Here is a 14,364-nt window from a genome sequence, read left to right on the forward strand (position 1 = left end):
ACGTACATTGTAATCTTATGGGAATTGCAAAATGTCGTGATGAGCATATAACGTGAAAAGTGCTTCAAATATAGTAGTCGACTCAAATACGTCTCAAGAACTCACTCATCACTGGAAAAAACACCAATTTGCCTCAGTGTTTCATACAATACTTCCGCGTCGTGAGAAAAATGACGATTTTGTCTCGGTGACAGGAAATTACAACTCAGTCGAGAAAAATGGTTTCAGTAGAAAGTTGTATACACGAATCACGAAAGCAAGATTTCCTTGCTTATATTCCGAAAGAAACTACCAGAACATCAAGTGACGGACAACGTATCTCAATGATGCAGCAGAGACAACTGAAGGGCATGTGGGGAAATTAGTATCACTGTAAACCGGCTAGTTTTTATTTGAAAGTGGGACAACGCGCCAATTGTGCTGTATGAAATCAAATAGAACGCAATCTTAGCAAAGCTGAACACGTGGATGAAAATCAGACATTCTACACCTTTGAATCTACAGAATGGTCTGTTTCATTCTAAAGGGCTGAAAATGGGGTTGTATCATTCTTTCTCCCTGGATATTCGAGTTTTGTAACCCCTTGGGGAAGACATAAAGCGTCTTACGGTAATACTATTTAGAAACTAGATTTCGACTCAGCTACTCCTTCTCTTGTTTATTTATATATATCGTTCAAGTGATCTACAAAGTCACAAATTATGCAGGCATAAACATTTGAACGATTTGGTTTATTTTACTTTGCTTTTGTGCCAGTTTTGGCCAATCGCGAAGTCAGGATGAGTGATGATACAATGAAACTGAAGACGGGACAATCACAAACACCCATGCCCAGGCCGGGATTCGAACCCGGGACCCCTGGCGTCGTAGCGTTTTGCGAGATTTCGAAGTGATCACATAATAAAAGTAACAACTAATCAGTGTGTAGCAAATAACACGGCGATAGAGGTCTGTGACGTATTTAGCTTCTTTTCGTTGGGGAATGTCTGGTACTGCCTGTCAAAACTGCTTTACTCTCGTTTGCTCCACATAAACCACTTTGTAAATGATCTTCCGAAATTGACTCTTTATTCTGTGTCAACACGCGCATGCAGTTGCCTGTCGGAAATTCATCGAGGGCAGCTCGCACCAAGAAAGAATGAGCTACTAACAACTAACTCCCTAGCATTTTTAAACCCGAAGGTTTCTATGTCTGCTGCAACACAAGCCTTCCATCTGCCCCTATCCTGAGCAAGATCAATCCAATCTTTTCCATCCGTACCGATTTCCTTCAGGTCCATCTCAACGCTATCCTTCCATCTTCGTCTTGGTCTTCCTACAGGTCTCTTACCATCAGGTTTTCCAACAAGAATCCTGTAAACTCCTGTTAGTTCGATGGTATTTATGTCTAAACCTTCCCTTTGTGTGTATATAAAACTTACGTTATATATAGCATCTTTAAAAGTTTCAGTTATTCTTAGATATCATTTCTGTCTTTATTATTGTTTAAAGTTCAGAAATCCTCAGAAGCAGATGTTTACAAATAAACCTAGTAGAGTGTGACCTCCATCATTACTAATCCTACAACAGGAAATATCGTCACGGAAAGTCAGACAAATGTAAATCATTTCTTCCGTTGGATTTTCTAGGAGCTGGAAATTATGCTAGTATGAAAAACTCTATAAGTCATATTTAATAAAGCGTAGCTTGCTTGTTTTACTGGGTTCTATCGGTTTTAAAATGTTGCAAGATTTCTTTTTTTTAGATACAGATCCCCGCCCCCTCCACACACCCACAGAAAGAAACAGATAAAGTCAAGTTTCAGTAAAATTTATAAAAGACTGAAACGTACTGCCCGAGACTCTCGATGCAATGCACTTCCACAGGAATTCTTCTAATTACCACACGATAAAATGTCTACTCCTCCATCGTATAATCGTATTTAATATCATCATCCTTATTATTAACCTAAAAAGGCGGGAAAAGTGAGAGAAATTAAAAATGCAAAAAAATAATGTCTTAAATTTCTGTAACGAATTCTCCGAGAGTTCTTCTGTACCCTAACGATAACGAGATCTGCGTTTGAAACTCGAAAAGGGAGTTACAACAGTAAATTTATTCGCGAGACGAGACAAGATTATGCAAAATCTCGCATCTTCTCGTTACCATCCCTAAAATACGTCGAATTACTCCGAATGTTCTGAGTTCGATTCCCGGCCAGTGCATGGGAATTTCTGTCGATTTCTACTTTCGTCTATTCCATCTGATCATAATAACCTTCGTCGTCCTAATTAAGCTGAATAGGCAGAAATGTGAGGTTATTTAACCAAAATACCGTGCATTACAATTACAAGAATTTGCCTTACGTAATTTTTGAACCTGGTGTCATGTTACGCTAAGAATTTCGTCACGGAAGCCAGATAAGGTAATTAAAATATTTGTCCCGTGCTGTATTTGCACGAGTACAAATCTTGCATGAAAGCAAGTCGCAAGAGGAGAAGGGAAGAGTGCCAGATATCTTCGCAAGTGCGAATCCACGGGGAGGGCGATGGGGCGATCGCCCCTCCCAACTGCCAAAAATCCACTACATGCTCATGATAAGCTAGAGTTTAAATTTGGATTCGAACCACTGTACAACACGCCCTGCATGCTACAATTTTCTTGTTACAAACAGTGCATAGGGAGCCAGAGAGCGACAGTAGATCAGCATGTGGTTTAAGACCATTGATTTGAGTTATATTAATTCAGTTGGATGGGTATGCTTCACCTCAGAGGCTAGGTGTTCCGCTGTCGGTCTCCAGCCCCCATATTTTGAAGATAGTTTGATGTGATTATGCGCGGCCAGTTCCCATTTGAAATTGTAAAATGTGTGTAGTATTGTGTGTGTGGAAGAAAGTTACCTGCTGCCTTGTATATCTGCTGAAATGAATACACTTCAGCAGAAAGCAGCATAGTGGATATGAATTATTGATTGATAAAATAGAGGTAGTACAATACAAGAGGTAAAAATTATTTGAAATATAAATGAAATTTAATTTTGAATTAGATTTATGGATTAGAATTTATAAATGCATTGTATGATATGTAGTTTAGAGAATAACGCCGGAATAACGCCTCAAAACTATAGATTTCGGATCCCGAAATCCGGTATATGTTAAACAATGCATACATACACACAATACTTATATCGTATTTTAAACATATTCCAGGGAAGATTCATGTAAAAATGAAGGGTATAGGTGTATTAAGATTGTGCTGTACTGATACCAATGTACTTATACTAAATTATATTTATGTTATATATTATGTTATTAAATATTATTGTAATTGTCAAATTTTATTTCCAGATTTATGTAAAATGCAAATTTCAAATAAAGTAATGGAGGGTAACAATAACGGGGGAACCGTAAAACGAGCAACTGCCGTCCCAGTTTATCACAGAGGCACTGGGACATGCGCATACCCTCGAATGTATGCGGGTGGAGGTTAGAATACATTCGGGGGTTCCCCCCTTATTGTACAACACGCCTCGAAAGGTGATCGAACCCTAGACTCCATCAGAGAATAGCTTTTGTTTTCTTTGTTTCTTCATTTTATTCCTCATGCCTGATGGTTAAGTTTACTATGGCAATTGGGGGAATTATGAAAACGACATAATCCAGTCGTTCCCAGCCGTGGCTGGCTTACAGGGGCGCCACGAAATGTTCCAAGTTTTTCACTAAAATGATACTCACTTGTTAGTTTACACATGGTTTTAGTAGTTTTTACACATAAAATGTTTCTGAATTTGAAATATGGGTTTATTTGTTAACTTAAGGCAAGCAACCTAACCACACTAACTCAGCGTTGCAAGTGTTAGGTAAGTCTACATTCTGACTTGGGCGACGTGAAAAAATTTGGGAACGACTGCGCTAATCTCTAGAACATGCAAGTGTAGCTTAGAATTGATCTCGCGATGAGGTGAGGTGCCCTATTGAAATTCCGCCAGGGTGCGAAATCCTGGAAAAGGGGGGGGGGGGCAGGAGGGATTTCCCCCATCAACAGTCTTGGCTTCAAAAATCCCCCCTCACCAAGAATTTCCGGGGGAGAGTTTTTGTTATAAAATCAAAAGGCGAGCAATTATTTCTTACTTGAAATATACTTTACTAACGATAGTATCGAAAATACACACAAAGTAATGTGTTTGTGAGTGTTGCATACTTTCTCTCATTTAAGAGACCATTTACAGATCTTATACCAATAACAAATGTTATATTGATATAATATATTCATAATAAAGGTAAAATAGCAATGCAAGGCAAATATATCTATGAAATCTAATTGATTTATACTAATAGAAAGCAAAAATTAAACAAAAATGTAAAAGATAATAAAAATATTTAAACTATTTTGTCAATTATGGACATCCTTAACCAGTCAGTATAGGAATTAGTTTGCTACTTTTTAAATATCTGATGTATATAAAAGTATATGTATATACTTAATAATAATAATAATAATGTATTTTAAATCTTAATTTACTTGTATATTTATTATTATAAATATGTATTATATGTATAAATATTTATATATTTGTATAGCCTATATATATGTGTGTGTGTGTGTGTGTGTAGATTAAGATCACCCTTCTCCCCACCAATCTTCAATGATTTCGCACCCTGCCCCTAGCAACTGTAACTTCTGGGTCCGCCACTATCTACGGACACGATCTGGAACTAAAGAATCGCGTGTATTTTGCGGAAGACTTCCTAGGGAGCTGTTATGGGGGGAGGGGACCCGGAAAGGATCTTGGAGGCAAGTTTTCTCTCTCCTGCGGAGGGACCTTCGTCTCGGTCGCTCTCCTATTGAAATTCCGCTCGAATGTTTTGCACGCGTTTACATTACAGTCGGCTACGTGTTTCTCTGAAGGTTGGCGAGCTGCCTGCCCGCTCCCTTGGCAGCGGAAATATTATCCTTGGGCGTTTCTTTTACAATTCGGTTATCCTCGGGAACTCAAAACGTTTCCAAGCTACAAGAAATTTGAAGACTTCCGTACGATATGCTTCTGGATTAGACTAAATATTATGTAACAGAATAGGAGGACACTTCTGTTGTTAGTGTAGAATTGGCATTAACATAATTCGTGTATTGTCCCACCATTTGATTTCACACCACACCAAGTATGAAGGCCTTTAACCCTTGATTAGGTATTTTGTTACACCAATTAGTGTTGCACCACTGTTGGTGGCAACTCGGTTGCATATTTTTTTAGAGTAAGAAGTGCGCCTTAGAAGAAGCAGACAAGGGTGCGAACGATCATCTGGTGACAGAGCCATGGGTTATTTTAAGGAAATATTTCTTTTACAAGCGACAGGCATCTCATCAAGATTAAAAAAAACAACTGTCGTGTCTATTAGTTAGTTTGATTTGTTTTTTAGTCTATGCACAGAAAGGCTAATTGGAGCTTGACGTACAGTTTTAAGAGGATACGAACCACTGTGTCATGTGCCTCCACCGGGTATCGAACCCGGGACCCCTTGATTATAAGGCGAGGATTTTACCATTACGTCATCGGAGAGGAGGCGTCGATTAGTGTTATCAGTGCTAACTATGTAGAGAGTTGCAACATATTGAATATCAAGATAGAAAATATCTATTTATTAAAACTATGTTTCCGGTTTTCAAGTTCTTAAGTTATAACCTAAAACAAATATCAATAAACAATTATTGTATAATGATACATTGCTCCAAGTGGATGTGGTACCGCGTTTCAGTCAAATTAATCATTCACGCATTGAATTAATTCATCATCTGTGTAATAAGAATATGGTGTGTTGCAAACTTTAACAGAAAGGACAGGAAGAACATTGGAAACCTTGAGCCAAGGTCTATTAATAGATGGCCTATGTCATTAATAACTGCTGAAGGATGTAATTTTCTTAGAACTTGATTCGTGTTTTTCATGGTAGGCCTAACTAATGGAGTACACACATTTGCATTCAGTACTATACAGGAATGTATCAACTTCCCTTCATGAAAACAAATGTATGGGTATTTGGCACACTACATTTACACTTGTACCCTTCTAAAAATGGTTTTCTTCCTGATGGGAAATTCTGGATAGACCCTGATTGTATTGACGTCTGACTCCTTCAGATCTCTGTCGATCCATCTGCATGAACAATCGCTGCCTCAGTTGCAAAATTAATATTTGGTGGGTTCAAAGACCTAGGAGATGGCATCATGAGGACATAACATTTATCTCAGTCCATCCGTCTGTGTCTTCTTCAGAGAACGCAAACAATATATCCGTATTTTTTTTTCTATTTCGGGTTCCATATCCCATGGAGGCACATAGTGGTTCGGATGCCACTATAAACCGTACCAGTCCCGATTAGCCTGTCCGTGCATAATGTGGACTTAAAACTCAACAACAACAACTCTTTCTATTTTGGTTATATGGGATAATCGCTATGATGAGGATGAATAGAGGAATGGGTCATTGGAGAGACACAAAATTAGACACGCTTGCTTAGGTTAGAACCTAGGACTTCGTGTTGCACCGCTTCGCTACGGAAACTATTCATATTTCAAAAATGACATCTAGCTGTGTCAGAGATATAAAAATTTTAAAAAGGCATCTCCATATCTCAGTACATAACTATGATGACTCATTTCAGAGAATGCATCCAATGAACCGACCGAAAGCATGTTTGAGATCATTAGCCTGCACTGTCTGTTTGCACTTTCGAGTCAAATACATATAAAATCACATAAATTATTTTCATTCACGCCTCAGTATTTAACAACTACAGTTTTAGCTGCTGTTGTGTATATTGAAAGAATTTTTGAAGGGTTACTGATTTCATGACGAATACATTATGTAAATTTGGCTCATCAAGTTTAAGTATTGATGTCAGCTACAATCAGTGAAGGCGCCAGACGAACACTTTTATGGTTGTTCAATCTCTCGGTGGAACAAGTACTTAACTACTTAAGTAAATACTATTGCGTAACTGCATGAAAAGTGAAACCAAAATGTCAAATTCTCAGGTGCATTTAAGTCATTTATGTTATATATGACTGACATAATGACTTATGCTTGACTATATAATGCTTGCATGGAGCTATCTCGTATATATTTGGACAAAGTATCCATGCTGTTCTGATGTCAACAGAAAACCTACGTCCGTAACCTTTTAATTACATACTAATTAGGAAATAAGAACAACTGATTACTTTTACTATCTAATTTATAAAAGTTTGATCTTTTATCGTTGCTTGCACATCAGAGAGTTTACAGTTTTCTTTTTCATCGTGCAGAAATATGTCAGTTATTAAGTGTGAGTGTATGTTCTTATTCTTGCTGCTTGTATGTAATTTTATACAGGGGCAGTGTATGTTCTTAATTTGTCAAAATTATTGGGGGGCTCTGATCACTGAAATAAATTAATGAATGACTCACTCTCTCCCTTTTTTAAGTTTTGGCCTCAGTGTTCGGAATCTCATAAAAGCCCATGAATTCCTCACAAATATCAAAGTTTTTATTCACAGTTCTAATGCAGAATATTAATTGTCCACGGATGGATATGTCACAAGTTTCGTCAACCATAATAGAAAAATATTCCCGACTTTTAATATCTGCTACCACGGAGCGCAAAACAGATCTCCCTAATATATCAATGATCTCGTTCTGAATGTCATGTGAGAGCCATTTGTAGCCCAAAAATCTCATCCACTACCCTAGTTCATGCATATCGTCTTTTGAAACTCTTTTTAGTAAAAAATTTAACAATACTCATAAGTACATACTTAGTATATAGTAATAAGTCATGTGTTTTGCTGTCTCTGGTCATACCCCCCCAAAGTTGATGGTCTAGAACATTTGAAATGTGTATTTAAAGTTAAGTTCATGTGGCACAATTCAGAGTAAACTATACAAGAGAAGCAAAATAATACATTAGATCGTCTTAAGCAAAATTATTTGGGGGGCTCTGCCCCCACATCGTTAACATGGGGGGCGGGCTCGAGCCCCCCCAAGCCCCATGCAGTCGGAGCCTATGAGTGAAAGTAACAGAATTCCTTTTAATCATAGATTAATTTCTTCAATAAAACATTGGAAATAATATTTGTGTTACATTACAGAATCACGGTACCTGATAGTTTTACGTGGAATTTATGTAAATTGTACAGTCTCAGTTTCTTCGTTTAAATGCTGTATTTGGTTAATACCCAAAACTTATCCTCGCAGAGTCCGTGATTATGGTGTCACGTGGTACTGGAGGGAAAGAAACTTTAAACCACTTCAGAAGAGAATGTACTCACCTACAGCCACGAAGCCAGCGAGCACGAAGGATGCAGCTACGACACAGAACCTCATGTCTTTCTATGCTGAGACCATCACAATCTGAAAGGACACAACGCACACCTCACTCGCGGGAATCTGCAGCACGAGTGAAGCGAGGCTGTCAACAACAACAGCAGCCGCGGGTGAAAACGGCTCCCGCTGCTGACGTTGCAGGCCAATTACATCACTGCACTCACCAATCAAGAGCTTCATTTACTTCTTCCAGCGAAAATGCGAGCTTACGCGCTTGGCTCCATAACATAACGGCGAAGACACGCCGAGTGAAAGTTCCTCCGCCTTTCCATTTCGATTTGCCTTTCGTCGGTTTCCGTATGATGCTCGTCTGCCGGGAGCTTCCGAGGAACGGTTGACGGCGGATCTTTTTCCTTTATGCGCATACTTAAACGCTGAGACGACAATAGATTGTTTTCTATTTGCCGGCATAAAGCCTTTAAAGATTGGTCTGAAAAACAGGGTGCGCCTTATTCTATTATTTTCAAGGAAGTTGTGAATGGGTCAAAGCTTCATGCCATGCTGTGAAAACTAAGACGACGGTTAAATCATTTAAGAAGCGGGGTATCAGTATGAGGACTTAAATTCCGATTTAGATGTTTCAAGTGACTCTTCAGTTAGTTCTGGAGATGAATTTCTGATATTGGTTTCTGGGTTTTGACGAAGATTAAAATATATTCTTTCCAAATAAGATTAGATAAGTTATTTGTTGAAAATAGACCTTCATATTACCTTATATTTTAAATAATGTAAATTAATAGGTGATAAAGCTTTTTCCTTAAAACTATGTACAACAAAGGGTGCGTCTTAAACGCAATACAGTAGGATAAAAGTTGATATTGGATGGATAAAGGCAAATCACAAATATATATGGCCGACACAACACGACACCCACAGAGGATTATACTTGCTGTAGGTCCAGACGCCAGAGCCTCGCTAGTCTGAAAAATGCAGTTCAGGGTGTACTACGTGGAAGGGATGTTGACAATTAGGTGTAAGTTTGAAAGTGTCACACCGTACACCATGAGACGACAACAGAATACAATTCAAGGGTGCTAGTTTAACAGGTTCGGTTTCACGTCACATTATGCCACTGGTGTACGCAGCTGAGAAAATCAGATTGCAATCCACCATTAAAATGATTCCTGGTCATAGGCGTAACTTGGCGGGGGCAAGGGGGCACTTGCTCCCCACCAAAAAAATCGGGTTTATTAAACTTTACAAGCTAGGGTACCTGAGGAGCAAAGTAATCAAGAGTAATATTTGGAATTTCGCAAACATCCCTGTTATTTAGCACATAATCCTGGACGATGTTTTCATGGGATGGAGAACTTTTCGAGTCTCTTCCTCCAAAGTTAAGCCCCAGGTGTGATTCTACCTACTCAAAATCAGGCCCAGTTTAATTCTGCCCCCTCAAAATTAGGCCCAGTTTAATTCTGCCCCCTCAAACTTAGGCCCAGTTTAATTCTGCCCTCTCAAAATTAGGCCTAGTTTAATTCTGCCCCCTCAAACTTAGGCCTAGTTTAATTCTGCCCTCTCAAACTTAGGCCCAGTTTAATTCTGCCCCCTCAAACTTAGGCCCAGTTTAATTCTGCCCCCTCAAAATTAGGCCCAGTTTAATTCTGCCCCCTCAAACTTAGGCCCAGTTTAATTCTGCCCTCTCAAAATTAGGCCTAGTTTAATTCTGCCCCCTCAAACTTAGGCCTAGTTTAATTCTGCCCTCTCAAACTTAGGCCCAGTTTAATTCTGCCCTCTCAAACTTAGGCCCAGTTTAATTCTGCCCCCCTCAAAATTAGGCCCATTTTAATACTGCCCCCTCAAACTTAGGCCTAGTTTAATTCTGCCCTCTCAAAATCAGGCCCAGTTTAATTCTGCCCCCTCAAAATTAGGCCCAGTTTAATTCTGCCCCCTCAAACTTAGGCCCAGTTTAATTCTGCCCCCTCAAAATTAGGCCCAGTTTAATTCTGCCCCCTCAAACTTAGGCCCAGTTTAATTCTGCCCCCTCAAAATTAGGCCCAGTTTAATTCTGCCCCCTCAAACTTAGGCCCAGTTTAATTCTGCCCCCTCAAACTTAGGCCTAGTTTAATTCTGCCCTCTCAAACTTAGGCCCAGTTTAATTCTGCCCCCCTCAAAATTAGGCCCATTTTAATACTGCCCCCTCAAACTTAGGCCCAGTTTAATTCTGCCCTCTCAAAATTAGGCCCAGTTTAATTCTGCCCCCTCAAACTTAGGCCCAGTTTAATTCTGCCCCCTCAAAATTAGGCCCAGTTTAATTCTGCCCCCTCAAACTTAGGCCCAGTTTAATTCTGCCCCCTCAAACTTAGGCCTAGTTTAATTCTGCCCTCTCAAACTTAGGCCCAGTTTAATTCTGCCCCCCTCAAAATTAGGCCCATTTTAATACTGCCCCCTCAAACTTAGGCCTAGTTTAATTCTGCCCTCTCAAAATCAGGCCCAGTTTAATTCTGCCCCCTCAAAATTAGGCCCAGTTTAATTCTGCCCCCTCAAACTTAGGCCCAGTTTAATTCTGCCCCCTCAAAATTAGGCCCAGTTTAATTCTGCCCCCTCAAACTTAGGCCTAGTTTAATTCTGCCCCCCTCAAAATTAGGCCCAGTTTAATTCTGCCCTCTCAAACTTAGGCCCAGTTTAATTCTGCCCCCCTCAAAATTAGGCCCAGTTTAATTCTGCCCTCTCAAAATCAGGCACAGTTTAATTCTGCCCTCTCAAACTTAGGCACAGTTTAATTCTGCCCCCTCAAACTTAGGCCCAGTTTAATTCTGCCCTCTCAAAATCAGGCACAGTTTAATTCTGCCCTCTCAAACTTAGGCCCAGTTTAATTCTGCCCCCTCAAAATTAGGCCCAGTTTAATTCTGCCCCCTCAAACTTAGGCCTAGTTTAATTCTGCCCCCCTCAAAATTAGGCCCAGTTTAATTCTGCCCTCTCAAACTTAGGCCCAGTTTAATTCTGCCCCCCTCAAAATTAGGCCCATTTTAATACTGCCCCCTCAAACTTAGGCCCAGTTTAATTCTGCCCTCTCAAAATCAGGCACAGTTTAATTCTGCCCTCTCAAACTTAGGCACAGTTTAATTCTGCCCCCTCAAACTTAGGCCCAGTTTAATTCTGCCCTCTCAAAATCAGGCACAGTTTAATTCTGCCCTCTCAAACTTAGGCCCAGTTTAATTCTGCCCCCTCAAAATTAGGCCCAGTTTAATTCTGCCCCCTCAAAATTAGGCCCAGTTTAATTCTGCCCCCTCAAACTTAGGCCCAGTTTAATTCTGCCCCCTCAAAATTAGGCCCATTTTAATACTGCCCCCTCAAACTTAGGCCCAGTTTAATTCTGCCCTCTCAAAATCAGGCCCAGTTTAATTCTGCCCCCTCAAAATTAGGCCCATTTTAATTCTGCCCTCTCAAAATCAGGCACAGTTTAATTCTGCCCCCTCAAACTTAGGCCCAGTTTAATTCTGCCCCCTCAAACTTAGGCCCAGTTTAATTCTGCCCCCTCAAAATTAGGCCCATTTTAATTCTGCCCTCTCAAAATCAGGCACAGTTTAATTCTGCCCTCTCAAACTTAGGCACAGTTTAATTCTGCCCCCTCAAACTTAGGCCCAGTTTAATTCTGCCCTCTCAAAATCAGGCACAGTTTAATTCTGCCCTCTCAAACTTAGGCCCAGTTTAATTCTGCCCCCTCAAAATTAGGCCCAGTTTAATTCTGCCCCCTCAAAATTAGGCCCAGTTTAATTCTGCCCCCTCAAACTTAGGCCCAGTTTAATTCTGCCCCCTCAAAATTAGGCCCATTTTAATACTGCCCCCTCAAACTTAGGCCCAGTTTAATTCTGCCCTCTCAAAATCAGGCACAGTTTAATTCTGCCCTCTCAAACTTAGGCCCAGTTTAATTCTGCCCCCTCAAAATTAGGCCCAGTTTAATTCTGCCCCCTCAAACTTAGGCCTAGTTTAATTCTGCCCCCCTCAAAATTAGGCCCAGTTTAATTCTGCCCTCTCAAACTTAGGCCCAGTTTAATTCTGCCCCCCTCAAAATTAGGCCCATTTTAATACTGCCCCCTCAAACTTAGGCCCAGTTTAATTCTGCCCTCTCAAAATCAGGCACAGTTTAATTCTGCCCTCTCAAACTTAGGCACAGTTTAATTCTGCCCCCTCAAACTTAGGCCCAGTTTAATTCTGCCCTCTCAAAATCAGGCACAGTTTAATTCTGCCCTCTCAAACTTAGGCCCAGTTTAATTCTGCCCCCTCAAAATTAGGCCCAGTTTAATTCTGCCCCCTCAAAATTAGGCCCAGTTTAATTCTGCCCCCTCAAACTTAGGCCCAGTTTAATTCTGCCCCCTCAAAATTAGGCCCATTTTAATACTGCCCCCTCAAACTTAGGCCCAGTTTAATTCTGCCCTCTCAAAATCAGGCCCAGTTTAATTCTGCCCCCTCAAAATTAGGCCCATTTTAATTCTGCCCTCTCAAAATCAGGCACAGTTTAATTCTGCCCCCTCAAACTTAGGCCCAGATTAATTCTGCCCCCTCAAACTTAGGCCCAGTTTAATTCTGCCCCCTCAAAATTAGGCCCATTTTAATTCTGCCCTCTCAAAATCAGGCACAGTTTAATTCTGCCCTCTCAAACTTAGGCACAGTTTAATTCTGCCCCCTCAAACTTAGGCCCAGTTTAATTCTGCCCTCTCAAAATCAGGCCCAGTTTAATTCTGCCCCCTCAAAATTAGGCCCATTTTAATTCTGCCCTCTCAAAATCAGGCACAGTTTAATTCTGCCCCCTCAAACTTAGGCCCAGTTTAATTCTGCCCCCTCAAACTTAGGCCCAGTTTAATTCTGCCCCCTCAAAATTAGGCCCATTTTAATTCTGCCCTCTCAAAATCAGGCACAGTTTAATTCTGCCCTCTCAAACTTAGGCACAGTTTAATTCTGCCCCCTCAAACTTAGGCCCAGTTTAATTCTGCCCTCTCAAAATCAGGCACAGTTTAATTCTGCCCTCTCAAACTTAGGCCCAGTTTAATTCTGCCCCCTCAAAATTAGGCCCAGTTTAATTCTGCCCCCTCAAACTTAGGCCCAGTTTAATTCTGCCCCCTCAAAATTAGGCCCATTTTAATACTGCCCCCTCAAACTTAGGCCCAGTTTAATTCTGCCCTCTCAAAATCAGGCACAGTTTAATTCTGCCCCCTCAAACTTAGGCCCAGTTTAATTCTGCCCCCTCAAACTTAGGCCCAGTTTAATTCTGCCCCCTCAAAATTAGGCCCATTTTAATTCTGCCCTCTCAAAATCAGGCACAGTTTAATTCTGCCCTCTCAAACTTAGGCACAGTTTAATTCTGCCCCCTCAAACTTAGGCCCAGTTTAATTCTGCCCTCTCAAAATCAGGCACAATTTAATTCTGCCCTCTCAAACTTAGGCCCAGTTTAATTCTGCCCCCTCAAAATTAGGCCCAGTTTAATTCTGCCCCCTCAAAATTAGGCCCAGTTTAATTCTGCCCCCTCAAACTTAGGCCCAGTTTAATTCTGCCCCCTCAAAATTAGGCCCATTTTAATACTGCCCCCTCAAACTTAGGCCCAGTTTAATTCTGCCCTCTCAAAATCAGGCCCAGTTTAATTCTGCCCCCTCAAAATTAGGCCCATTTTAATACTGCCCCCTCAAACTTAGGCCCAGTTTAATTCTGCCCTCTCAAAATTAGGCCCAGTTTAATTCGGCCCTCTCAAAATTAGGCCTAGTTTAATTCTGCCCCCTCAAACTTAGGCCCATTTTAATACTTCCCCCTCAAACTTAGGCCCAGTTTAATTCTGCCCTCTCAAAATTAGGCCCAGTTTAATTCGGCCCTCTCAAAATTAGGCCCAGTTTAATTCTGCCCTCTCAAACTTAGGCCCATTTTAATACTGCCCCCTCAAACTTAGGCCCAGTTTAATTCTGCCCCCTCAAACTTAGGCCCATTTTAATACTTCCCCCTCAAACTTAGGCCCAGTTTAATTCTGCCCTCTCAAAATTAGGCCCAGTTTAATTCTGCCCTCTCAAAATTAGGCCCAGTTTAATTCTGCCCTCTCAAAA

The 14,364-nt window shown here is 40.6% G+C and overlaps 1 protein-coding gene across 1 annotated transcript in view; it reads right to left on the reverse strand.

Annotated features, from left to right (window-relative positions):
* Positions 1 to 8,557, reverse strand: part of LOC145981837 (sphingomyelin phosphodiesterase-like) — a 193,926-nt gene extending 185,369 nt beyond the window's left edge. The window contains exon 1 of the mRNA XM_083115279.1: positions 8,284 to 8,557. Within this exon, the coding sequence (XP_082971405.1) occupies positions 8,284 to 8,338 (55 nt within the window). The 5' untranslated portion in view covers positions 8,339 to 8,557. The remainder of the gene's footprint in view (positions 1 to 8,283) is intronic.
* Between the last annotated feature and the right edge of the window lie 5,807 nt (positions 8,558 to 14,364).

The sequence above is a fragment of the Lepisma saccharinum genome, chromosome 30 (assembly GCF_977018435.1).
Source record: "Lepisma saccharinum chromosome 30, izLepSacc3.1, whole genome shotgun sequence".
Taxonomy (NCBI): Eukaryota; Metazoa; Arthropoda; class Insecta; order Zygentoma; family Lepismatidae; genus Lepisma; species Lepisma saccharinum.